The sequence below is a fragment of the Rutidosis leptorrhynchoides genome, unplaced genomic scaffold (assembly GCF_046630445.1).
Source record: "Rutidosis leptorrhynchoides isolate AG116_Rl617_1_P2 unplaced genomic scaffold, CSIRO_AGI_Rlap_v1 contig294, whole genome shotgun sequence".
Classification (NCBI taxonomy): Eukaryota; Viridiplantae; Streptophyta; class Magnoliopsida; order Asterales; family Asteraceae; genus Rutidosis; species Rutidosis leptorrhynchoides.
The window spans coordinates 1-26,064 of record NW_027266536.1 but is presented as its reverse complement, the minus strand read 5'-3'; the positions used below and the strand labels follow the sequence as shown (position 1 = coordinate 26,064).

Below are 26,064 nucleotides of genomic sequence, written 5' to 3'. Positions count from 1 at the left end.
AATATATTTATATAAAGATTAAAACGGGAAAATCAACAAAACTTTTGCTAAAAAATCATGTATTTTCAAATAAAAATAAGAAGTCTAAAACATCATATATTGACAAATAGAAAAAATATATACAAATTTAAAAAGAATGTATAATTCAGAGGATAATATATCTATATTTTTTTTTTTGTCGATAACAATTCAAGATAGGGGAAGTAATGTATGATGTATTGTAAAAAGAGGAAAAAAGAATCAAAATTATAAGTTTAAATTATGGTAAAATAGCTTTATATTACTTCTATTTAGTTAGTTAGTTTGAAGTAATTTGGGACGGTGTGCAATGCACGCAGGCCAAATTCTAGTTACATAAGAAAGAAAAAGCATGCATTCGACCTACCCACCTATAAAATCCACTCTCAAATCACAACCCGTACTTGGATCTTCAAACTTATATTTTATTGCGAAAAGAAATTAAACGAATATCATATAGCAAGTTCGACTATTGAATTAAAGAATACCTATAAATTATAGTTTTTGTCAACGAAATTAGGTGAACTCTTTCTCTCCATGCATGTTAGGGGTTGAGTAAAAGCAACTTATCTAAAACTAGAAAGTGTACCTGACCATGTTCATATTTATTTATTTATAAATATGGTAAGTTACGTTATTATTATTCAAAGATAAAAACTTATCTCTTGTTTTATCAAGAGCTCTAAAATTTTCTAATGAAAAATTGACACATCAATCAATTATTTTTATAATTTTTTTAGTTAATATATTTGGTTTATATTACTTCCGTTTTATAATAGTTGATGTTTTAGTTAAAATGACATAATTTAATTAATGAGGTATATTGAAGGTATTTTATGAATAAAAATATTTGTTGAGCTTTCTCAAATTGAGCAAGACATCATATATGTTGGAGTAAATTGTCTGAGGGAGCTTGACATTTCTGCAAATTTGCAAATCTCAAATGCTGCTGAAGTGAAGAAGAAGAAAACTGATAAAGCTATCTTGGGAAAGAAGATATCTGGAAAGAAAAAGTTTGTTTCAACATTGATGATCGAGAAGATGATTCCGAAGATGTTAATGAAGCTTGTGAAGCTGAAGCTTGACTGTGCATTGAGAAGTCGAACAGGAAAGAAGAAGATGATTTCTACAGGAAGGGTGGTGGTGCACGTGGTCAAAAGCTGAAAGACCTTGGTGAACCTTCTGAAAATGTGATCTGCATGAAGAAAATAAAGATCACATTCCACCGGCCGGAGCACGAATTGGTGGAGGTCAGACGACCATGGAACATACTCAGGATAATGTCGTGATCAACGACATACCTTTGAATTGATGTAAGAATTTATGTGTCAAAACCCCCTCTTTGTTAGGGTTCTATGTGTTAGAAATGTGCCCTCAGAACCAATATGATTGGGAATGGATTCGCTAGTATCCGACCATTTCTATAATCTCATTTTGAATAGTTATTTGAATTAAATATAAGTATTTAATTAAAGCATCCCTTATCAAATTACTAGTTTGAAATATATGAGATATATTTATGTAATTTGGATAAGATCCATAGATCAATATGGCTCATGGAACATGGTTACGCATAGAGATGGTAGTCGTGGAATATGTTCCTTACAAGCCTATATCTTAAATATACCTAGTTGAATAATCATTGAGATGGGATATCAATGATTTGGATAGACTAGCACATATGATGCATGTTCAATTGGGAAGATATCTCGTTCCATGGATATCAGTGTGGAGACACTCATGTGCATATGTGGGTGCTAGTTAGGGAACTAGTTCACTGTATTGACCTGACGAGAAATCCTATGTGAAACTATGTGTCAAAAATAAGATTCTCACGTTACAATTGTGTGTAATTAATCCTTAGAATAGAGACACCACGGTAATCTTATATATAACAAGTTATTTTTGTAATCACTATCCTGATCATAGTATCACTAAAGGGAGTGACTTCGGCATGATTTGTTATATATGAAGATTGGTGTGTGTCAACAAACGATTCGTCAATTATCGAAATGATAATGATGTCCTATGTTTTCATATTAGCCATGAATTTAAATCCTTGGCCAAAGTAATGTGGAAGTTAGAAAAGGAGTGTTCTAATGACCTAAAGTTATGGACTTGAATAGATATATAGTTATCGAACTGATAGAGTTTCGACTAATCATTCACGCTCTAAGTTCAATCGGGACATAGATTGACGAAAGATTCGTATCACATGGAAATTGTAAGCGGAAAGGTTCACTTAAACTTCACCTATATCTAGATATTCATGGCTCGTTGCTAGACCATAACCATGAGTTAGAGAATACGATTCTATTACTAGCATATTGATGAACCTAAAGGGTCACACACTAAAAGAAAAAATCGATACCTCAAACATGATATTTAATTTGATTAGTCGTAAGTATACGATTGAATTAAATTAAACTATTCTAAGTGTTAGAAACAAAATCAAAATATCTTAATGCTACAAAATAATTTCAAGAATTGAAATTATTTTTGAACTCCATATATGCTTCCAAATATTTATGATGTCTATCTCATGTGATAACATTAGTGATGAAATAGTGTGACTAGTTCATCTCTAAGTAATTAATTACTTAGCGACGAAGTAATGTGATGACTTCGTCTTAAAGTAAGCAACTACTTAGTGACGAAGTAGTGAGACTGCTTCGTGATTAAGTAAACAAATTACTTATCCATGAAGTAGTGCGACTATTTCGCGATTAAGTAATATTTTTTTATTAATTACTTCATGATAAAGTACTATTACTTAACGGTGAAGTAATATTACTTAGCAATGAGGTAATGTTTACTATAAATAGGAGTTTAGAGTTTTCATTTCAATAAGATAATAGAGAAAGAAATGAAATGTGATTTTATTTTCTCCATTGCTATTTCTTTCTCTCTAAAATTTTTATGTACAGATATTGAGACTTAATGTTTAAGAGATTGAAGTGTTGTGACAAGAAAAGCATATAGTTGATGAAAGAATATACGTGAAGAACGGTTCTTCAAGGGTGATTTCTAATCCTTTCCTTAGTTGTAGAATTGATATGTTAAGTGTTAACATATGACAATTGGATAATCGTTAAAAGGAGTTTTGACGATTTTGTGGAGTTCTTATTTGCATAAGATTATCTCAAAGTGTTTTTGAGATATCATGTTTGTGAAATCGTGTATATGTGATCTAGCATAGTGTGTACATGAGTATGGATAAATTTCTCTTGTGTGGATACATTTAGAGGAGTCACACGTGAGGCTCTTGAACTTTTTAGTTTGAAAAAATAGAAAAATTATTTTTGAAATCTTTCATTCACATGTTGTAGATATAATGACAAGAAGAAATTTACTTTAGTAAACTGATGTAATTTTCGAATGATATAAGTCAATATTGGATTGTGCTAATTTTAAAATCGAATGATTATTCATTGTGAATGAAAATCATTGATGGCATGTAACATGCTATATTGAATTATTGTAAATCTTTCACATGCTCGACATGATAGATCTTGTTTTATCAGTTGTTTTAGTTTATCATGTAAGAGTTACATGATATTTTTGAAAAATAAAGAAAATTTTAAATTCCGCAACACTAACACATTGTCAAGTATTGGCTAAATTCGATGTGTATGGGAATGCGATTCCTAGCACTATGTTACTGTTGATGCTTTGAATTTCAGTTTTAGTAAGTTGAATAAGATTTGGTTAAACTAGTGAACTGGATAGCTTTGTCTAGTCATTATGAAGAAGTCTGCAAGTTCAATTTGGTTAGCCATGTTCTGTATTCATGTGTGATCGAGTTGTATGTTGTGAAGAAGAATTGGGCATTTCCATTTTGAATTATTTCAGCTAGAATTGTTGATTCAGAATCATTGAGAATGAGTCATTGAAGCTTTTTGAATGTTAAATTTGAAATTCTAAAACTTGTATGAAGATGGCATTAGTGGGTTAACAATGTTTTTCCAATTTCAATCAAATTGAATCAAAGTTGATTTGGAAGTTTGTTTCCAATCGAGTTTGTAGTAGTATAAAGAAGGAGTATGGATGCTACAATGTACTTGATCAATGTACTTGATCAAGTTCAGAATGAAGAGTCAAGCAAAACGTCAACGTTAATGGTGATTTCTGAGATTTTGGAGAAGACGATCTCAGCTGTTACTTTTGGCTCAGTTGTAATTTTATCAGCTCGTAAATACAACGTGGATTACCTTGAAGTCAATAGCAAACAAAGATTGTGAGAAGATTCAGAAAAAAGAGATCGTGCAAAAAGAAAACCATTTTTAGTTTTTGTACTAATCTCCATTTTCTGGTTTTGATTTTTCAGCTTCTAATTCATTTTGAATTCCATGTCAGCTAGGTTTTATGTTTGGAGGCTTATATAAAGATATATAATCGCCACTTTACTCTTTAAAATAGAATGAAGTAATTTAAATCTCCATTTTCATTGTTTTTATCAGGTTTAAACGTCGGTTGCATTAATATTGAGTGAAACCATAGAATCTGTCCATTAAATTAGCTTTCTTAAGTCCCAAACAATTTAGATACATATAATAAACCTTTAGAAGTCAAAATCAAATCGAAACATGGAGAATATGGTTATGATTTCAATTTTAATACATCATTAGCTTTGTAGTTCTTATTTTCTGCATTTTTGTGTTGTTTTACTATGTTTTGCTGTTATTGTGATCGTCTTCTGTTGAAATGAGAAAAGATACTTATCCTCATCTCTTTTCTCTTTACAATGTAGCCTTTAATGATTTAGAATGGATGAATATATTATTCTTTAAAATGTAAAATTATTATCAACCTTAAATAATCAAATGTATCAATTCACTGATTTGATTTTGAATGCGATTGTGAGAAATGTAACGTTCCTTCTTTTAAAATCTCAAATGGATTGACAAATACAATCAAGCTAACAATTTATTTTAAATCAATTTTTAGCTACCTATCAAATACCAAACCACTTAGAAAAGTGAATTATGATCCAACTTTACTATATGTTCATCAATAACAAACACTTTAATGATCCAACTTTGTACATCATGTGTAAATCAATTGGTGATCATCTCCTTCTTTATTCGTGAGGGGAGGAGTTCGAGTCGTACAGTCCGTACAATTATAATATAATAAAAAAAATTAATTCAATAAATTTTTACTATATTAACAAAAGAATAATAATTATGTAATATAAAATCGGTCATTTTATCTTAAGCTCTTTTTCTTTTCTTTTTTGATAAAGGGAGACTGAATTGTATTAATAATGAAATTAAAAAGTGGTCATGCTTATTGAGTCCGTTATTTGATACTTCTCGAATGAATCTCTAGTCTTTCAAACTAGCAAAAATCGTTGGTATTATCAAACAACTTCCTTCTTAACAAGCAGTTGGGGCGAATTACAACGAAATAACCCTTAGATAAAACGTCTAAGAAGATGGATATTCACAATCTCTTTATTCTGCTCGAGTAGATGGATCCCTTCACATTTTAAGTGAAGAAGTACACATGCATATATACAAATCGGATATATTATGCTGTTAATCTTGGATTGAAAACTGATTCCAACTAAACCAAATCAAACAAATTGATGACATTGCCAACTGCCCACTTCTTGTGTTGACTGTAAAGGACAATATGGTGGGACCGAAAAAATACTGCTCATTTAAGGAAGAAGATGAATCAATGCAAAAGCTTTTTCATTAATGCATGCAAACAATTTGATATAAATTAAATCGTGAAGTATTGTGAACCAACCCCTCCTCTCCTCTCCTCAAACCTTACCAACCACAACTTCGCTCACTTTAACCAACCACACTGGAACAGTGTTTGTTGGCTCTACTTCTAATTTATACAAATTTTTACATATGCTAAGATTTATGGGTAAAACAAACATGTAATTACTTGGTTATAACTAGAATAAGAGAGTTTGACTTTTATATGTTACGGGAATTTTAATAATTTTTTACATTTATATGATCATATATATTACTGCTTCGTCAAGAAACCAAGTATGTATAAGGAACATATAATCTTGGTCGATCCTCATTGGAATTCGGAACGGAGAGAGATCCGACTATGATTTAAGCGTCTACGACTTGAGATTGGTCTGCAAGACTCGCCTCGTGATCGTAGATCAAAGGCGCGTGGGAGAAAGGCCGATCCGTTCTTGTAGAGAAGATATTAGGGTTTTATATGTATGTGTGTATTATGTGTGCTTAATTAGAGCTTAGGAAAGTCTTATGAGGGGTCTTATATATAGATATTGGGTCATGGCCAATATGACTTAATTGCTCCATTTTTAACTGGAATAGATTTCCTATTATGTGTAAGGCGGTACGGGATGAGCCGATGAAACCTTTATTATCGGGCTTCCTCTCCATTGGGTATCCATGGCCGATGGACAATCGGTAGTTCCTTAACAAATTTTCCTATCAATTAATTTTATTTTCATTAGTAAGGGTGAGCCATGTATAAAAAAAATTCATCATGGATATATCATGAGATAAATATTTTAAAAGTTGATATTAATTATCAAGAGCTTGCTAATTAAGGCGGGAGTGCAAAAATCTACGCAATTTCAAGATGAAAAAAGAGAGAGAGTTAATTTGAAGAGATGATTACGAAGCCATCGAACCCTAAAGATTAATTGATCCCAAACACATAAATAATTTGGTTTTCTGACTTAAAAAAAAAAAAAAAAAATGGTTTTCGTTCATTTTTCAATCTGCCGAAAGCGACCCAAGATTAGAAATTAACCAAAAACACTACCAACCTAAGAGAGATATTGCAAGAGAGAGATTTTGCAAAGCTAGCTATTACTGAAAGGATATATTGTTTCCTTTTCTTTGATTTCATTATCTGATTCTTTATATTTCATGTGTGCGTTCAATCTTTTTTTTTTTGATGTATATGTGTGCGTTCAATCTTGGACATATATACTTCACATATAATAAATATCTATTAAAGTACGAAAGTCAGTATTTGCTAAATATATTCTACATGGACCCATTCCTCTTAGAATATTTAAAAGCCCTTCAATAATTCTTCAATCGCTGTCTATAAGAACAATTACACTATCAATCGAATCGGTTCTAGCTAGGAGGGGTTTTGAAATGATCAAAGGCCAAGTTGTCGCCTAAGAAGTGAACTGAGAAGGATGTCAATCTCTCGAATGTCTGTCTGACTGGGCTGGGGAAGAAAACAGTGTACAAAGCCTGGGCTTAAAAGAGACAATGGACCAAAGATAAATGGGCTAGGCCCACTTGAATAAGCGGGGTTTCGATTAGAAACTAACGGTGACGGTGGCAATGTTAATAGAGAGGGCGGACTTACTAAAACAAGTGAGAGTACAGTATTTTTAAAAATTAATAATTTAAATATATCATAAAAATTTATATAATATTTATTTATATTAAATATTATTAAATATATACATCAAATATTATATTAAAAAAATTATTTTAATTTTAATTTTATATTAATTATAATTATAATTATTTTTATTTCAAAATTTACAATTCTATAAAAATTAAAAAATTTATTTTGTTTTAAAGAAAATAAATATAGAAAAAATAAGATTCACATATCAAGATTTAATTTCATAATAAAATTTATAATTATATCTAATTAATTTAGTTGTTCCTATTGTTTGAAAAATATAAGATATGTTCGTTTTAGTTAGGAATAAGAAAAAAGAATACAAAGAATTTTTATTACGAATAAAAATTTAATAAAAAAATTGAAAAAATTAATATATATTTTAATTTGATTAGGAATAATTTTTTAAATAATATATCCGTTTGAATAGGAAAAAAGAAAATGTGTCTGGTTTAATTAGGAATAGAAAAATAAATATAGTGAATTTTAATTAGTAAAATTTGTTAAATAAAAAAATTAGAAAAAATATAGTGTATTATAATTTTATTAGGAATATGTTTTATTGTGTTTTGATTTTCTAATTAGAAAAAATAATGTTATTGACTTCAAATTGTAACTTAAAACCTAATTAAACTCAAAGTTTTAAAATATATGTGTCAAATTATTATTCGTTAATAAAACGTCATGTGTCGAATGTTAATTTGACAACAAAACTTACAATTAAATTTATAATTGAAATAAATTTAAAATTAAAAAAGTCTCACTATTATATGTAAGATAATTTGTACCAGCAGTACTCCATCACATTTCTATCAAGTTTGCTAAATACTGTACCCTTATTAGCTTCCTTAGAAATTCATAAGGCAAAATTAGCACAGCACATGGAAAAAAACTTAAACGCCGTTCTATTATATGTCTTTCTCTATTTTTTATTTTTTTTAAATATGTCTTTCTCCATAGAAATGATAGTACATTTGATCAAATTTGATCAATATATTATTTCTTTCGTTTTTAATTAAATATCATACTTTTTATATATTTTACATAAAAATATAATAACTAATTAGGGATGGAGAGAGTACGATTTATATAATAAACCATGTGTAAAGTAGCTACAATACAACGCATATTAAAATCATGCCCCAACAATCTTATGACAAACAGTAAAGAAAATAAAATAAAATAAAAAATAAAAGAAGATATCATAGAAAGTGACACTCTTGTGTTCAATTAATTAAATATAAACTTTTGTAATATAAGTTACTTGAGCATTTTGTATATTGCAACATACTATTTCCGTCTCAAATTATATGTAAAACTTTTTCATACAAATTGTATGTGTTTACATATAATTTGGGACGGAGGTAGTATAACATACCATATTTTAATTTTATATATAAGAAAATAACACTTTTTATAACAAAGAGTTATGCTAAGAAGTAGAACAAATATATATCCGTATTAAAATATATGATGCTTTTTATTTTTAAATTTATTAAATTGATATATATATAGTGAATATTATTACGGAATACAAATTTATTTTGGATAAACTAAAAAGATAAAATATCTCGTATTTTAATAAGAAGAAGGTATCTTTTATAAGTTCACACGCATTGCCTCGTATGTGGTTATGAGTTATGACCACTAATACCCTTACCATATGGTGTGATAATATTCGAACGTAATTTCCTATATATGTCGAGCGGCGACCTGTTTTTTCATGCTTGAGTGAAATTAACATAACATGTCGAGATTGGTCATACAACTTTGTTTGCGATCAAGACATTCTGTGAAAAATTGTATTTGTAACCAATTTATTAATTAAAAATATCAGAATATCCTTCAAGATAGATTTTTAACCATTATATATACAATAGATTTACAGGACAACGCTGAAATTTCGGTTTGACACTCAAAATTTTGTGTTGAAATTAATGATCTTTATTTAAAAAGTTAACAATAACAATCAAATACTGAAATTACATTGTTAGTATCAGAATGAACATATACTTGCACATTCAGATTAATTAAATCACGACAAACTCCATAACTCTAACTTAGCCGATCGATTCGTGTATATGTATGGTACTCTAACGGAGGAGAACAATTTGATCGATCATTAACAAAAGAAATATTGTATCAAGAGAGAGATGGATGTGTATATATGTATATGAAAAAGAAACTACGTACAATTAATTTTCGATGTAACCAATAGCTAGCTAAGACCGTAGTCATAATTATCTAAGGACAAATGATATAGTCATTATTGAAGGAGAAGACCCTTTGTTTGTTAGGACCAAGCTTGTTGTGGCATGGAGATGGATCAGAAGGAGGCACCGGTCCTCTTGAGAATCTGCTTTCAAACATGTGCCCAAATCTTTTATCATCCGCCATCGACGGCGGCAGAGACCTGATTGATCTGCCTTTGGTCGGAGCTGCCGCCAAAATCACAATCAATAAAATAAACAGTACTACTCTCATAGTTTTCAACAATCTCTCTGAAGAAGAAGTAGGTGACAAATATAGCTAGCTTGTAACATAAGATTTAAGTTAAATAGCATGCTTTAAAAATTATATGTACTTATAATATATAGTATTGTATGTTGAGAGGTGGCGGTTTGATTTGAATGTTTGCGTTTGAACAAGAATTTAATTTGTAAAGAAAGTAATTTGTAGGTGAAGTTGCTTTCTTTGAAGAATGCATTATCTTTTGTTTGTCATTTGACATTCTTTTGAAGTAAAAGTCATAAATTGATTACTTAGATTAAATAATATTTTACAACTGAATGAATGATATATAGCATACGGCAGCCAAATAAGAAATACGGATTATTTAAATTCGGCTTTCATCCATAGAATGAAAAATAAATAAAAAAATTATAGTCTTTATTTATGGTAAAATAATTATTTAGGATATGTTATTTCAATAATATATATATATATATATACTCATCATATACCAATTTCGTTTTCATTAGAGCTCGAAATCTGTCTAACTTTTTTTTCTCTCTTTTTTTTTTTTTTTAACATAAAATCTGTCTAACTTAATATGTTATTCATTAAGTTTGTAGTTCTCGTGCTCATGACTTAAAAGTTGGCTTCTGCGGAATAATTAAAAATCTGATTGAATACTCCATATTGCAATTAATTGACTGCCCTAACTACTTTTTGTTATTATAATATTATAGACTACCCCATGTTTAGCATAAAAAATATTATTAATTTCAAACATCTAGCTATACATTATTTTTGTACGATAGCGAGAGCCGAGAAGCCGTCAACGTAGCGACGTAACATTGTTAATTTCAGGTTTTCGACTATTTACAATTTATTATTTATACATGCCGGTCCATCATCGTTCATCCTTAGTCATATGTCAAACTATAAATATTAAATTATACATAGAGTTCTAATAGTTTTAAAAATAAATAAATAGATCTTATATGTGTTTCGATATCTTTGAAAAAAATGCCAAGTCGGGTGCTTAATCACGCACAATAAATTTTTTCCTTAAATTCTATATACAAGTCGGTGCGTTCGTCCGTTGGACGAAAAATCCGTACCTTTAAAAATTAATAATTTAAATTTATCATATAAAATTATATAATAATTATTTCGTATTAAAAAGTAATTCTTTGATTTCTATATAAAAGTAAAAATTGCATATTAAGATTTGATTTCATAATGAAATTTATAATAACATCTAATTAATTTAATTATTCCTATTATTTAAAAAATAACATATGTCCATTTTAATTAAAAATAAGAAATAAAATATTACGTATTTTTAGAAGACATAATAATTTAATAAAAAATAGAAACTAATAATATATTATACTTTGATTAAGAATAATATTTTTAATAATATTATCATTTGAATAGGAAAAAAATAAGATATATTTTTTTAATTAGAAATAAAATAATAATAATAAATTTTAATGCAAAAAAATATTAATTATTTGAAAATAAGATATGTTCGTTTTAATTAAGAATAAAAAAAATATAGAAGATTTTTATTAGGAATAATAGTTTAATAAAAAAATTAGGAAAAAATAATTATATTATAATTTGATTAGGACTAATTTTTTAATAATATGTCTATTTGAATAAGAAAAAAATACATGACAATTTTAATTAATAATAGAAAAAAATATATGTCTATTTTAATTAATAGAAAAAATAATATAATGAATTTTAATTAGAAAAATTATTTAATAAGAAAATTAAAACGAAAATTATAGTGTATTATAATTTAATTAGAAATATTTTTTTTAATTAATAGATATAAAATTTTTTAGGAATAAAATTATAATATTAGAAAAAAGTAGTTGGTAGAATTTAATTAGGCATCAATGTTTTTATTGTGTTTTTATTTTCTAGTTAGAATAGAAAAAATAATAATATCATTGACTTAAAATTATATCTTGAAATCTAATTAAACTCAAAGTTCTAAAATATATGTATCAAATTACTATTTATTAATAAAATATCATGTGTCGAATGTTGATTTGACGATATTTAAATTTAAATTGGAACAGATTTAAAATTAAAAAAATATCGCTATTGTCTATATAAGTCAGTGGGCCCGTTAGTTTGACAGATAATTCATACCTTTAATAGATAATAATTTAAATATATCAGATAAAAAATTATATAATAATTATTCATATTAAATATTATTAAATCTATAACAAATATTAAATAAAAAAGAATTATTTCAATTTTATATCAGTTATAATTATTTTTATTTGATTTCAAAATCTATAATTTTATTAAATTTAAAAAAATTTATTTTTAAAATTAATAAATATAGCAAAAAGTAAAAATTATATATTAGTATTTGATTTCATAATAAAATTTATAATTGCATCTAATCAATTTAGTTGTTCCTGCCCATTTTAATTAAGAATAGAAAAAAATATAACGGGTTTGATGAGGCATAATAATTTCTTGAAAAATTTAGAAAAAAATAATATATATTATAATTTAATTAAAAATATTATTTTAATAATATGCTCGTTTAAATAGGAAAAAAAGATGTGTCCGTTTTAATTAGAATAGGAAAAAAATATGAATTTTATTTATCAGGATAATTTTTTAAATAATAGATATGAAGTTGATTAGGAATAAAATTATTATATTAGAAAAAATTAATTGATAGAATTTTATTAGGAATCATTATGTTTTTATTGTTTTTTATTGTGTTTTGATTTTTTAATTAGAGTGGGAAAAAAGTTTAATATCATTGACTTAAAATTGTAACTTGAAACCTAATTAAACTCAAAGTTTTAAAATACACATGTCAAATTATTATTCGTTAATAAAACGACATAAGTCGAATCTTGATTTGATAATAAAATTTGCAATTGAATTTGCAATTGGAACAGATTTAAAATTAAAAATCTCGCTATTTTGTATATTAGTCAGTGGACCGGGAAATTCGTACCTTTAAATAATTATATAATATTAAAAAAATTAATTTTTAAAGGAAAAAATTTGAAAAAAAATAATAATATATTTTAATTTGATTATGAATGATTTTTTTAACAATATGCCCGTTTGAATAAGAAAAAAAGAAGAAGATGGGCCTATTTTAATTAGAAATAGGAAAAGAATATAATGAATTTTAATTAGAAAATCTTGGCAATAAAAAAATTAGAAAAAATATATTATATTATAATTTTATTAAGAATAATTTTTTATTGTGTGTTGTTTTCCTAATTAGAATAGAAAAAAATCATTGATTTAAAATTATAATTTAAAATCTAATTAAATCTAAAGTTCTAAATTAGGATTATAGTTTAATAAAAAAATTAGAAAAAAATAATATATATTATTATTTGATTAGGAATAATTTTTTTAATAATATGTCCGTTTGAATAGGAAAAAAGAAAAAGATGTGCCTGCTTTAAGTAAGAATGGAAAAAATATAATAAATTTTAATTGGGAAAAATTATTTATAAAAATATTAGAAAAAAATATATTGTATTAGAATTTTTTTTTTAAAAAAAATAATAGATAGAAAATTGATTAGGAATAAAATTATTATATTGGGAAAATGTTATTGGTAAAATTTTATTAAAAATCATTATGTTTTTATTGTGTTTTGATTTTCTAATTAGAAAAGGAAAAAAAATAATATCATTGACTTAAAATTGTAAGTTGAAACCTAATTAAACTCAAAGTTTTTATATACATGTGTCAAATTATTATTGATCAATAAAACGTCATGTCGGATGTTGATTGGACAATAAAATTTGAAATTGAATTGCAATTAGAATATATTGAAAAAATCTCTCTATTATCTATAAGAAAATTGAAAAAATATCTCTATTATCTATAAAATAAAATATGTCAAATTACTATTCGTTAATAAAACGTCATGTGTTTGATGTTGATTTAACAATAAATTTTTTAATTCAATTAAAAAAAATTTAAAATTAAAAAAAGTTTGCTATTTTCCGCGAGATACATGTAGATGTGTGACTATACGTAAAGTAATATGTATGCTCGATCGTAGTATTAATTAGTACTATTAAATCAGTAAACCTTTATTTGGTCAAGGAGAGTGAAGTTGACTATATATTCGATGACTATATTAGAACTATAAGAGATGGAGATATATACAAACAATCAAACAAATATTCACATTAGAATATGGTTCAATTAGTGAGCATATCGTCTTCCATTCGAGAGGTCAGAGATTCGAATCGTGTTGTCTGTATAATTGTAATGTAATTATAAAAACAATCAAACATATATCTTGTATAATTAAAAAGATACAATTCGAATCAGACTATATTATATACTCAACTAGATCCAGACAAACCGGTTATAAAATTTCTATTCAACATTCGTATACGGTCTTAACTCTTAAGGTGAGAAACAAAAACAAAAATTCTTATCAAATTTAGATAAAAAAAAAGATTTTTACAAAAAAAATGGATCAAAATATCTAGGAGGTAAAGGTAAATCTTCAAGGTCGAGGGCACGCCTTATCATCTCTCTACCGCTATCCCTATTTGTAAGAGAAGCTAAGGTTGGAATAAACATATCTAGTTTACCAAACGTCGGTGCTGCTAAAACTCGCAAGATGCCGTTACTCGGATTATATAGTGCATAATCACTGCCTGGAATTATTTCAAATAAGAAACCATTGTTCCACTCTCCCAAGAGACGTTTGGGCACACATGGACGAGGAAGACGCATGCCTTTCTCTTTAAACCAAATCTTCAAATTGATATTACTTGTTTTGAACAATTTTACCCATTCACTAGTCTTGTAATCTTTCAATACCCAAACTTCTATTCGATTAACTGTAGACAAAAAGTATACTATGACCAAAGATTGTTTCCAAGATGTCAAATACGATTCCCCAGAATATGACGATTTAATCTTAGGGCAAATTGTCGACATGAATTCCTCCTTCTCGACGTTGAAAGATAACACAATATCTTCATATTTTCCATCTTTAATGCATTCGCATAGCCAATTTACATAACCCCGAACACTTACGACTGATTTTTTATGATTAATATCGAGGAGAATATTATTACCCGATGATATTTCCTTCCATGAATTTTTCTTGGATCCTAAAGTTAAAACTTGCGGAGAGCCGATTTGACGATCAATAGCATGAATTGGAATGTATACGACTTTATGTACGGCTGATTTAAAATCGAAACCTAATCCGTAAAGATGGTTAAACCACAGCTCTCTTTCCCGTGGCAACTGATAGGGAAGCTCGACCGTTTCTCCGGTGAGAGGATTCAAGAGTACCGGTGGCCTAAACGTTCTACGGAAAATGAATATTCCATCACAGACGAAGTAATCGAGGCAAAGACATCTGTCCGAAATTTGTGCAATGGAATGCATGGATATTGGTGTTAGGATGTTGGTAGCATTATCATGCATTACTTTGTACATCGTGGAGTAAGAATGAGTGGTACCTTTATCGAATTTGAAAGAGACGAGTTGACATTCTCCGGAAACTGATCCATTCCTAAGATGGGTCTTAAGGAAACAAGGATCGTCGATAACGTGGCACCATTGTGTACAAACCAATCGACAACGGAAGAGAGAATAGGCAGGAAGCTTCGGTAGGACGTGATAGAGCACAACTTCTTCGGGGAGATCAGAAAAGCTTCTTAACCTTTTCGACATTATGAGATTAATTAAGAAATTTGAATAAATGCATGTAAAGGAGGGACTGTTTTTATATATATATACAGTATATGTGTTCGCATAATTTCACAAGACCTTTAAAATAATACTTTTTTTTCACACTACTCTTTTTCCGCAAAGAATTCTGACGTCAAACTCGTAACGTATAACTAGCCCGATGTAGAGTATAACTCTACTACTATGAGACTGAATGTATAGGGAAATGGATAGTTGAAGTTGCTTAATTTCGTCTTGATTTCTTAACTTTTTACTGTAAGAGCTAAGTCTTTGTACATACTCGATTATATTTATAAAATTTTTATTGATCGATCATAAAAAAGTTATTAAAACTGTTAAAAGTGGTCATTTTTTTTTTTACTCGTTGATTTTGAACCCTGTTTTATATTATAATCCGTAATCAGTAGGGGAATAAGCTGAATCTAATTGTCATATCCGGATTCTCTACAGATCTGCTCAACATCTTCGATGAATGTAGAACGCGTACATGTTAGTGCATACATGAGATTCTATATTGACGAAGTATAAGAAATTTCCTCCATCTTCTTTATCTCTATAATCAATTCAAAACATTGTTTCAAACTAAATTTATCACCTTTTGTCACTGGTGTTTCACATGATGTACAATTCTCCATGCCATAACGACAATTTTTTTTATCAACATAGACCCTATATGATAATTCAAACATACCATTTATACGATTTCGATAGATTTGATGCCTAGGACAAAAAATCATCACTAAAATCTCTCATTTCAAAATCAGTGGATAGAAATTTCTTTGTTTCATGAAACGTGGCATGTTTGGAGTTATATGTTACCCACTTTAAGAATTGAATAGTACGATTTGGGCCGGGAAAGGCCTATAATATTTGGGCTGGAAAAAGTAGTCCATTTTGTTATAATCAATAAATGTGTTTATTCGTATGGCCGTAGGTGGAGTTTGGGAAGAATGAAGTTCCGTAATTAACAAGAAAACTCGGTTTTTTTTTAGCACTTAAGACTCTGAGGGAACAAAACGTTTCACAAAATTAAACCAGAAAATTGATACAGTTTTAACTAAATTGAATGTTTTAATGTGGAAAAGAGATGCGGAAGAAAATTCTATGTTGTTATTTTGTCAATATTGTTCTCTAAATGTTGTGTTTTACTTAAATCTTACCCAATTTTTCTGCTGTTGCAAAGTTTAGTACAGCCTTCTTCAAGTGCAAATTGTCAATTAATTAAACACGCCTAATTGTGCCTTTTTTTTGACTTGCCATATGCATTCTAAACATCTTGAAGTTCTATTTCTTCAAGTTTTTCATAGTTTCAGGATCAAAAACTTTGCAATCATTGATCTAATTGCTGAATTCTGGAAATATTGATCAATACATATTCAAGATGGATATATTCTAAACAATTATACAAAGCTCACTGGAGTCCCTCATCTTCGTTTCCGTATCTTTTAGAAACTTATTCTAAATCCAAAATGAATACTGTCTACAAAACTTTCTCTACACTGCTTAGAAATTACTACCTCTGTCAATCCGTAATTATTTATCACTTTTTCTATAAAGTGACACGTAATTACAGACGGGGTAGTTTGATTCTAGCTTGTTGTAACAAAGCTTATGTAATTGGCAGGAAGTCAAGAAAATGCTGGGCTTTTATTAGTTCCAAGTACCTAAACAATGCCAGAGTGGTCTCTGAGATTGAGGAAAGTGAGTCCAGCGTGGACTCTGTGAAGAGCGACCCACCCACAAAGTCGGACGCGAGTGTCCACGTCATCAATCGACAATTGACCACAAAGACCTGTCCTCAAAACCCATTGAAGGGACACAAATTAGAATCCGACATTAGTTAGTTTAGGGTGAAGTAGAACTCGGGAACACTTAAATAAGCCTACAACTCGGGAATCACATGAACAAATCTACGACTCGAGAATCACCTAAACAAGCTTACCATCTCGGGATCACTTAATAATCCTACAACATGAGAATCATCTAAACAAGTCTATAACTCGGGAAGAATCTAAACAAACCTACAACTCGGAGGACCTGAATAAGCCTACAACTCAAGAAGATCCTAAACAACCCTACTACTCGGGATCAGTTGAATAAGACTACAACTCGAGAAACACCTGAACAACCTACAACTCAGGAAGAACTTAAAGAAGCCTACAACTCGAGATCACCTAAACAAGTCTACAACTCTGAAAACACCTAAAGTCGGACGCGAGTGTCTACGTCATCAATCGACAATTGACCACAAAGACCTGTCCACGAAAGTATCTAAACCACTTTTGTAGTAGTACATCTTAATCATAAGGTTCACTATCAGAAATTTGAACAATTTACTTGATGAACTATAAAAGGGAAATATGAATATTATCGGTTTCCTTTAGTTCGACTCTAACTCAAACAACCCGTTTTAACTTTTACCAATTTCAACATGAAAATGATCGAAAGTTGAACTCTTGCATCTGAAAAAGAAACATGAGAGAAAGTTCTAGGGAAAGGATTTTTTTCTCAGGGTCAAGCTTGAGATTCTTTTTGATGGTGATATAACACTCTGCAACCCCTTTTTTATTATTATATTTTTAATATACAGAGAGTGTGTGTATGCGCAAAACTTTATAAATGCTCCACATTTAGTGCGCACATCCAATAGATGGCGTAAAAATAGAGTCAGGTCCCTCTTTCATTCATTAGTGTTATGGTCAAACACTCTTTCTAGTTTTGAAGTTAAACATGACTTTCTTCTCACTGCAATCTCCTCTATTTAAGTAATAAAATGGAGCAGCATCAAGTTATTTGATTATTTGTCAAATTCAATGCGAAAGTGAATGACAAACAACCTCCCCTTGGATCTGTGTTTAGCATATGTTGAAAAAAAAATTTATGTGTGTGTGTGTGTGGGATCTGGGACGGAGCATCAATAGTCTTGGGGGGCTTCAGCATTCCTAGAAAAAATTAATTTTAAGAAAATGTATTAGAAAACCCTTGCTTTTTTTACCCTTGCTTCAAATTAAGATTTGGCCCATGTATAAATATTTTTACCCATTTACACCCTTAAGTAGCTAAACATGTACTAATCTATACCTAAACTAACGTTAACTTGGATACTTAAACTATCAAAATCAATTTGTCCACCTAAACTACTACTTCGTCTAACATCTGGGTCCTAACTAGTGTCGGAACCACATCGTCATCAGGATATTCATTTGAACACTTTCAACTTTAGAAACTTATAAAATGGTCCTTAATTTTTAATAAGATGTAAGATGAAATGGTACTCCATTTGGGTACTCACATGTTAGTTTTGATAGTTTATGTGTCCAGATGTTAAGTTGGATATAGTTTAAGGGTCTGCGTCCTATTCTCTCTTTATAATAATAATATTTTCGTGTGTTAGCTTGCTTGTTTATATCGTCATCAACGAATATTATAAAAAAAAAAAAAAAAGACGCACGAAAATATCTTTTTGATGAGATATGTATTATGTATAGCTTTAACTGCTTTTCGGAAACCGAAAGAACAACTGAAAAGATGAAGAACATGTCTTAAAAATATAAATTAATAGTACAAAATTATGTTATAGTAGGTCGCATATTGAATACTTCAAATAAAACATAATAATTTATCAAAAGGTGCAAAATGTTGAATACTATATACTGTATATAAAAAATAAATATTTAGTATAGGGACCAACAGACGGAAAAAAAAAATAGAGTACATCAAAATCAAATATTTAAGATCCCAAATTTCAAAACAATAAAACTTCAATATCCATGACTTCTCTATTTTTATTTATTTTTAATATGAGATGTATTTTATATATCAAACAAATCGTATGCAATATTGGATAAAATCAAATAAAAAATCATATCCATGGTGGCCCTTTAATTAAATGTTTTTAATGGTTAAAAAAATTCCATTACTTAAATGCATGGCCATTGGTTTAGGGTTTAGGGCCGGATATTTGTTTGGTGCATCTCTTTGATATATCATCCAAAATCCATTGTTTATTGTTCCAATGAGTACTTATGGATTAAACTTGTTAAACCAATGAGCTTTACTCTAGTCAGTCGTCAGATAACATCCACCGCATTTTGAAAAATAAACTATGAACTGATTTGAAATCAAATGACTGGAGCAAAAACAAATTGGTATAATAGTTTTTTTTTTTTTCAATTACAATAATAGAGAGAAAAATACCGAATTTAAAATAATTACTGAAAAAAGAAAAAGGCTAACAAATTTCGTGACGACCATAACTGAAAAATATATTGTGATGATTTAAAAAATGTCTTCAATTTTAAAAACAAATTTCGTGACGATCATAACTGAAAAATCCAACAATTTGATTGCCAATTCAGTCATTTCATTAAATGAAGAATCAAGCAATTTAATAAAAGAGCTTAAATTTAAAGAAGTCCAATTGTTTTTAGTAACGTTATGTTGATGATCACAATTGGAAAATATCATTTTAATAAAAGTAAATTTTAACTACGTGCGAGGTTGTTATATATATGTATACTTATCTAGTTTTCTGTTAATGAAATTATTTTTCTTTTATTTATTTTACATGACTTGCTCGTGAATGAAACTGATCATAAATCATGCATAAAACCCTTTAAGAAAATTAGAGAAAAAGAATGAAAATTGTTTATCAAGACGTCATTATTGCTGAAAATAATAGAACTTCTCAATAAGGAAAAAGTCGAGCAGAAGGAAAAAAGGGCATTGGACCGTCCTAGATAAGAAAAGGACAAAAGGAGGTGACTGCCTTTCTCTAATATTCCAATTTCTTGATAATTAGGCTTTGCCTTTCTCTACTTGTATTTGGTTTTTTTTAGAGATATATGATCACATTGAAATGATCATGTAAAAGAAGTTGTTCCTCTTTTTTTTCCTTTGAATAGATTTATGTTAATTTAAAAGTTAATAGCAAATTTTGTTGTTTAGTACATAAAAAATTTCATTCGAAATAAAAATGGATGACTTTTTTTTTATATATATATGAATATTTTTAATTTATCAAATTTGAAAAGTTTTATTTATCTGTACAGAAAAGAAAATAGAATAAAAAGTAGGCAACTCAACTGCTTCATTAGTTGCCAGTTACTTGTCACCGTCTCACTGGACCGCGTAGATTATTCAGTGGCTTAATTTGCTACATTACATCATCAGATGAATCTACAGTTTCTAAGTATTTTTTTAATGTAGTATTTTTCTACCACGGGAAATAATTATTCCCTCCGATAGTTGTTTTAAGAATACTTTTTAATGATATGTCATTTTAAATTTGATTTAAAATAAATAATTTGACAAATTTAATTCAATTATATAGACTGAGATTTTTTTAAAAAAATTAAAATATTTAAATTTGAATATATATCTAAATATTAAAATATTATGTCTGAATTTAAATATTATTATATTGCGACCGTTTTATTTTTAAAACGTCTGAATAGATTTGAATTGAATATTTTCTTTAAATATGATCAGATTAATAATTATATGTAAAGTGATGCTACTTTATACAACAAATATTAATTTAAATGAGCAAAGTATAAATGTAATTTTTATAAAAACATATATGCTACAGATATTTAATATTTTTGGAATTATTTTAAAATATATTAGGGTGTTTTTAAATAGTAAAAATACAACGCAAAATTATAGTAAGAATAGAAATTTAATTAGTTATACTAAATAAAATGAGAATTCAGTAAATATTCATATATATTTAAATATTAAAATTCTTTATAGATGTGGAAGTGAAAGAAAATTTATCGAAAAGTATTAAATTTTTTGTTAAAAAGAAAAAAATGAAATGTTAGGGGGCGTTCGTTTTGCGGTTCCACGGATACTCAAGCATGCTTAAGCATGCTTAACCTTGTTTAAACTTGCTCCAAACTGTCTCGAAAAACGTGTTTTTTGTCATTTTTAGTAAAAAACACGTTTTTCGAGACAATTTGGAGCAAGCTGAAGCAAGCTCGAGCATCCGTAAACCGCAAAACAAACGCACCCTAAAGACTTGGGAAAAAGATACACATTTGATGAAAAGAAAAAACAAAGAGAAAAGGACAAAAGCAGAAAATAAAAAAGGAATTATGTCAGGTGGAGTCGAACCGAGAGAACATCGGGACGTATTACATAAGCACACAGTCCAAAAGCCAGCACGGCCTTTTTCCGTGTCAGAATTGTATCAAATTGGTTTTTGTCTGAATGGTTAAGACGAATTAAATGGAATTAAGTGGTTAAATCTTAAATAAAACAAAAAAAAATTAAATATATTTTAATTATTTAGATTAAGAATCTAATTAAGTATAAATAAATGTAGTCTTAATACAAGAGAATCAAATAAAAGAAAATGTTGGTAAATCAACTATTAGGAGATGTATACTTTAAATTTGGTAGTTTAACGATCTTTTAAGAATTATTTTATTTTATATGTTTAGTACAAATCTATTCAACGAAATAACATTAATGAATGTTAATTGTTATTACTAAAATAAAAAAGTATTTTAGATGGAGTGGTGAAACATCAACTTAATTATATAGTTTGGCGGCCTAAAATATATAGCACGATGTTAGTGTATGCGAATATTATTCTAAGAGCCCTATAGTAAACATACATGAGCAGTTGTGGAGCAATTCATTTTTGATAACCCACGTCAATCCAATGCAGTAAATTTAGATATTAATTTGATTCTTTTATTGTTCTAAGTAACATGTTAGGTTACACTATGCTAGACAGATTTATAATGGGCATTAAATTCAAATTAACTATCATACCTAACCTAACCCACGACATAGCAAAAGAAATAGTCCCTTTTATATGGGAAAAAAACTCTCCACAAAAAATACTGAAGGGTCATAATCAAGCACAAAAAGTTTTGTAGACTATGAATACTGCTTAATTAATTTTAGATACGATATCAATTGCTTTCTAAAAGGTTCATCGATATATTTTACAATCTCAAACGACTCTTTATTTAATTTTAAGCCTATAAGCAATCTCATAACTTGACGTGATTAATTGGATATACACTCTCTCTTTTTTTTTCCCTTACTCTACAAATTGAAATATATATATATATACCAGAAAACGAATGTCACCGCTCTCAGAGCGATTAATACTTCCTCGATCCGTTAAATAAATGGAATAATTATCATATTTTAAATTTCAGAGAATTTTCACTCGTTTTTTCATTATTCCTCATAATCACAAATAAAATATGGAACAATAAATATTTATAAGGATAATTTTAGTTATTAATATATCTATAACCATTACATTTCTTAATTTTATTATTAAAATTTTAAAATATGTCATTTAAATATGGAGGGAAGGATTAGGAAGTACTAAAAATCTGCTTTGAATTGGGTGAACAAAATTAACAACGGTTGCCTTTGTTGGTCCCAAACTTCCAATGCTATTGAAAACATTTGGAACCGATCGAGCTGATCAGGTCAGGCTGAATATGTGACTGACTCGACCTAATTCCTGCGGCTGTGGCGGCTGCCAAAAGGAAATAAAAAATCAAATTAGCTTCAGTTTCGACCTAATTGCAAGCAATAAATAGTCATACTTACAAAATGAAAAAGAAGAAGAAGAAGAAGTTAATTGCATCAGAATTTCACCGAATGCTATTCTTACTTTCATCTCATTGATTATGATATTTACCAACTTATTAATTAGGGAAAACATTTTTTGTTAAATGTGATTAGACGATGGCAAAGAGAGTTAGTGGACTAATTTTCATGACCCAGACGAGAGACAATTCACATTAGTATTAACTGTAGAGAGTTGGTGTGAAGGCCAGTTGTGATTATCCTATATATTAATCAATGATAATATATTTCTGTGGACGAATATTGAGCGAGGAAGATTATCCATTTTTTTTGTATTCCAATGCTGATTTAGGTTAATCAATTTCAAAACCCAAGTTATTATTATACATATAATTCTTTGGTGAAATAAAAGAGAGAGAGATTGAGAAAAAAAAGATTTTATTGCAAGAGGAGTTGTGGCTGGTGACTCCACGATTTAACATCGTGCCTTATAAGCCTGTTTTATGGCGGGCACCTTCTTGCCGCAAAGTCAATTAGGGACACTCCTTAAAAGTCAATTTTGATTAAACATATTTTTTTATTTAATCATTTGACTAATACTAAATTAATTATACAACAGAGATTGATTTTTTCTTTTGTAATCTAATTTCTTCTTAAGTTTCAAGGGCTTTGCTTAGAGGCAGAGGAAGTGGGCATGTGGAAAAAGGTAATGAACAATTAATGGACTATACACAAAGCAAAGTATATAGTATAAAATATCCACACCCTCTCCAAAAGTAATTTAACAAAAGTTACAAAATAACACATCCCACATGGATATGACTCATGAAATTAATTTGTCTCTTTTTTTATATATTCCTTTTTCTAGGCTGTGACTAATAAAATGATGATTGTGAAGAGTGAAGATTGAAGAGCAAATAGGAACAAGAATTGTCTTGGGGCGGCTCATAATAATCAATTAAATCTACTCTTATCCTTGAATTTTTAGTGACTAATGTTTGTCTAGCGAATGATGTTAGCTTGATCCATCGATAGGCGCAACACCTACAACTTCCATTAAAAAATAGATTCCCATTCAACATTTTTAGATAAATACAATTTTTTCTATAGAAAATAATGAAAGGAATGTTTCATATAAACACGGAAATACATATCAATCGTATAAATAAATTCAGGAACATTTAGTTCAATATAATCACGATAAAATAAAAAAGAATTGTACGAACCTGATAGCTTTTTTCAAAAGTGTCATTCTTAGATTATCTTCTTCCTTTGCGTGATGATTAGATTTCACTCGACAGTCGAACATTGTCTCTCTATTGACTCACACACACGATTATACGAAAGAGAAAGAGAATGCTAGTTCTGCGTAACTAGATTTTTTAGGTGATTGTATCGCTTGAGAGAACTCCAACACTTGTAATCCTAAAATTCGGCCAACACTAGGATTTATAGCGTTGTACCCGATTTTAGATCAGCATAATTAATCTTAACTCATCCATGACAATTTATTGTGCGATCCAATATGTTACTGTTTATTTAATCGCAGACCCAATATATTTAGACTTTCGAGTATAAATTCTAACAGAAAATACAGCCAAATAGTTTAAGAAAATTACATACTTAAAAAAAGAAAATAGAGAAAAATTACGATCATATGAATATGTGATTATAGTGTCAATATATATAGGTTAAACTCATGATCGTCGTATTATGATGCGGTGATTAAAAAAAATTTATTGCGCCTTGTTGCTCCAAAATAAGACACATTCGATCATTACTTACTGGATATGACTGTTATAATAAGTTTTATAAAAAAAAAGAAATCGAGGTTTGAATTTAATATTCTAACTTCAATACTTCATATTATTTTTGTAATGTCATGATCGCTATTTACCATCAAAAGAAATATTATGTACCTCCATTTCAAAATAAATTATATTTATTTTTAAATTTATTTAAATAGATATATATTTAATCAATAATTTTTATTAGATAAATATTTATTTTGAATATATCTAAAAATATAAAATATTATTTATTTTGATTCTGAAAGAGTCTCCATTAAGAAATAAAAAAGACACTTCGAGAAGGTATACGACATCTAAATTGTAAGAAGCCAACAAGATAAGATGCGAGAAGAAAAAGGAAAGTAAAATAAAGGTTTCATCTTTTGGTAACAAAATTGGGCAGCTTAATCACACATACAAATATACATACATTGGAAATGGATGTTGTCTTCTTACCAAACAAAAAGGCCAAACTAATGCCTACCAAACCCTCTCCTTACCTGTAAATCTGTATGGGACATGCCACCCATCTTTGCCTTTTCTAAGATTGGATTTGATTCGGGTCGGACTTCTGTTAGATTTTTCAATTTTATCATTTATTTATTCCATTTATCTCAGTTACCAACTGTAAATTTATGTATTTATAAGTATTGATTTCAAAGACCAACTTGCCAATTTGACAATTAGACTTGGTCGACCGGGGCCCGAAGACAAAAGCCATTGTCTTGGTCAGTCAGTCCTCTTGCATTCTCCGTTTTCTAGATGGTGTACAGGGGCGTGTCTAACACGTTTCTTGATAAACGTGTGAATAGTGCAAGTAGTAGTAATTAATTAGGTTAATTAATAAGCAATCAGAATAGGATTACCCAGCCTACTAATCCAAACAATATCCTACTTAATGCTGACAGAGCTCCCTTACACACTTTTCCAATAGAAAAATAGTTGTAGTAGTAAATAAAATTGAAAGTACAAAATGCTGACCAGAAGTGACCAATAAAATAATTAAGCCCAATAAAGTAATTTAAAATAAATATTAAAACACTTGATTTTTTCTTTCATAAATACAAAAGAATTTATTATTATTTATTATTTGAGAAAAAACTCGAAGTTGAATGAGACGGATGTTTTT

At 28.5% G+C, this 26,064-nt stretch overlaps 1 protein-coding gene across 1 annotated transcript; it reads right to left on the bottom strand.

The window, feature by feature from the left end:
- Positions 1 to 14,331: 14,331 nt before the first annotated feature.
- Positions 14,332 to 15,564, bottom strand: LOC139882637 (putative F-box protein At1g47790). Its single transcript, XM_071866919.1, has one exon. It carries the CDS (start codon positions 15,562 to 15,564, stop codon positions 14,332 to 14,334), a length of 1,233 nt encoding a protein of 410 aa, XP_071723020.1.
- Positions 15,565 to 26,064: the final 10,500 nt, after the last annotated feature.

What these genes read in the sequence shown, in the direction of transcription:
- LOC139882637 (XM_071866919.1), bottom strand. Translation starts at nt 15,564, where the DNA reads ATGTCGAAAAGGTTAAGAAGCTTTTCTGATCTCCCCGAAGAAGTTGTG.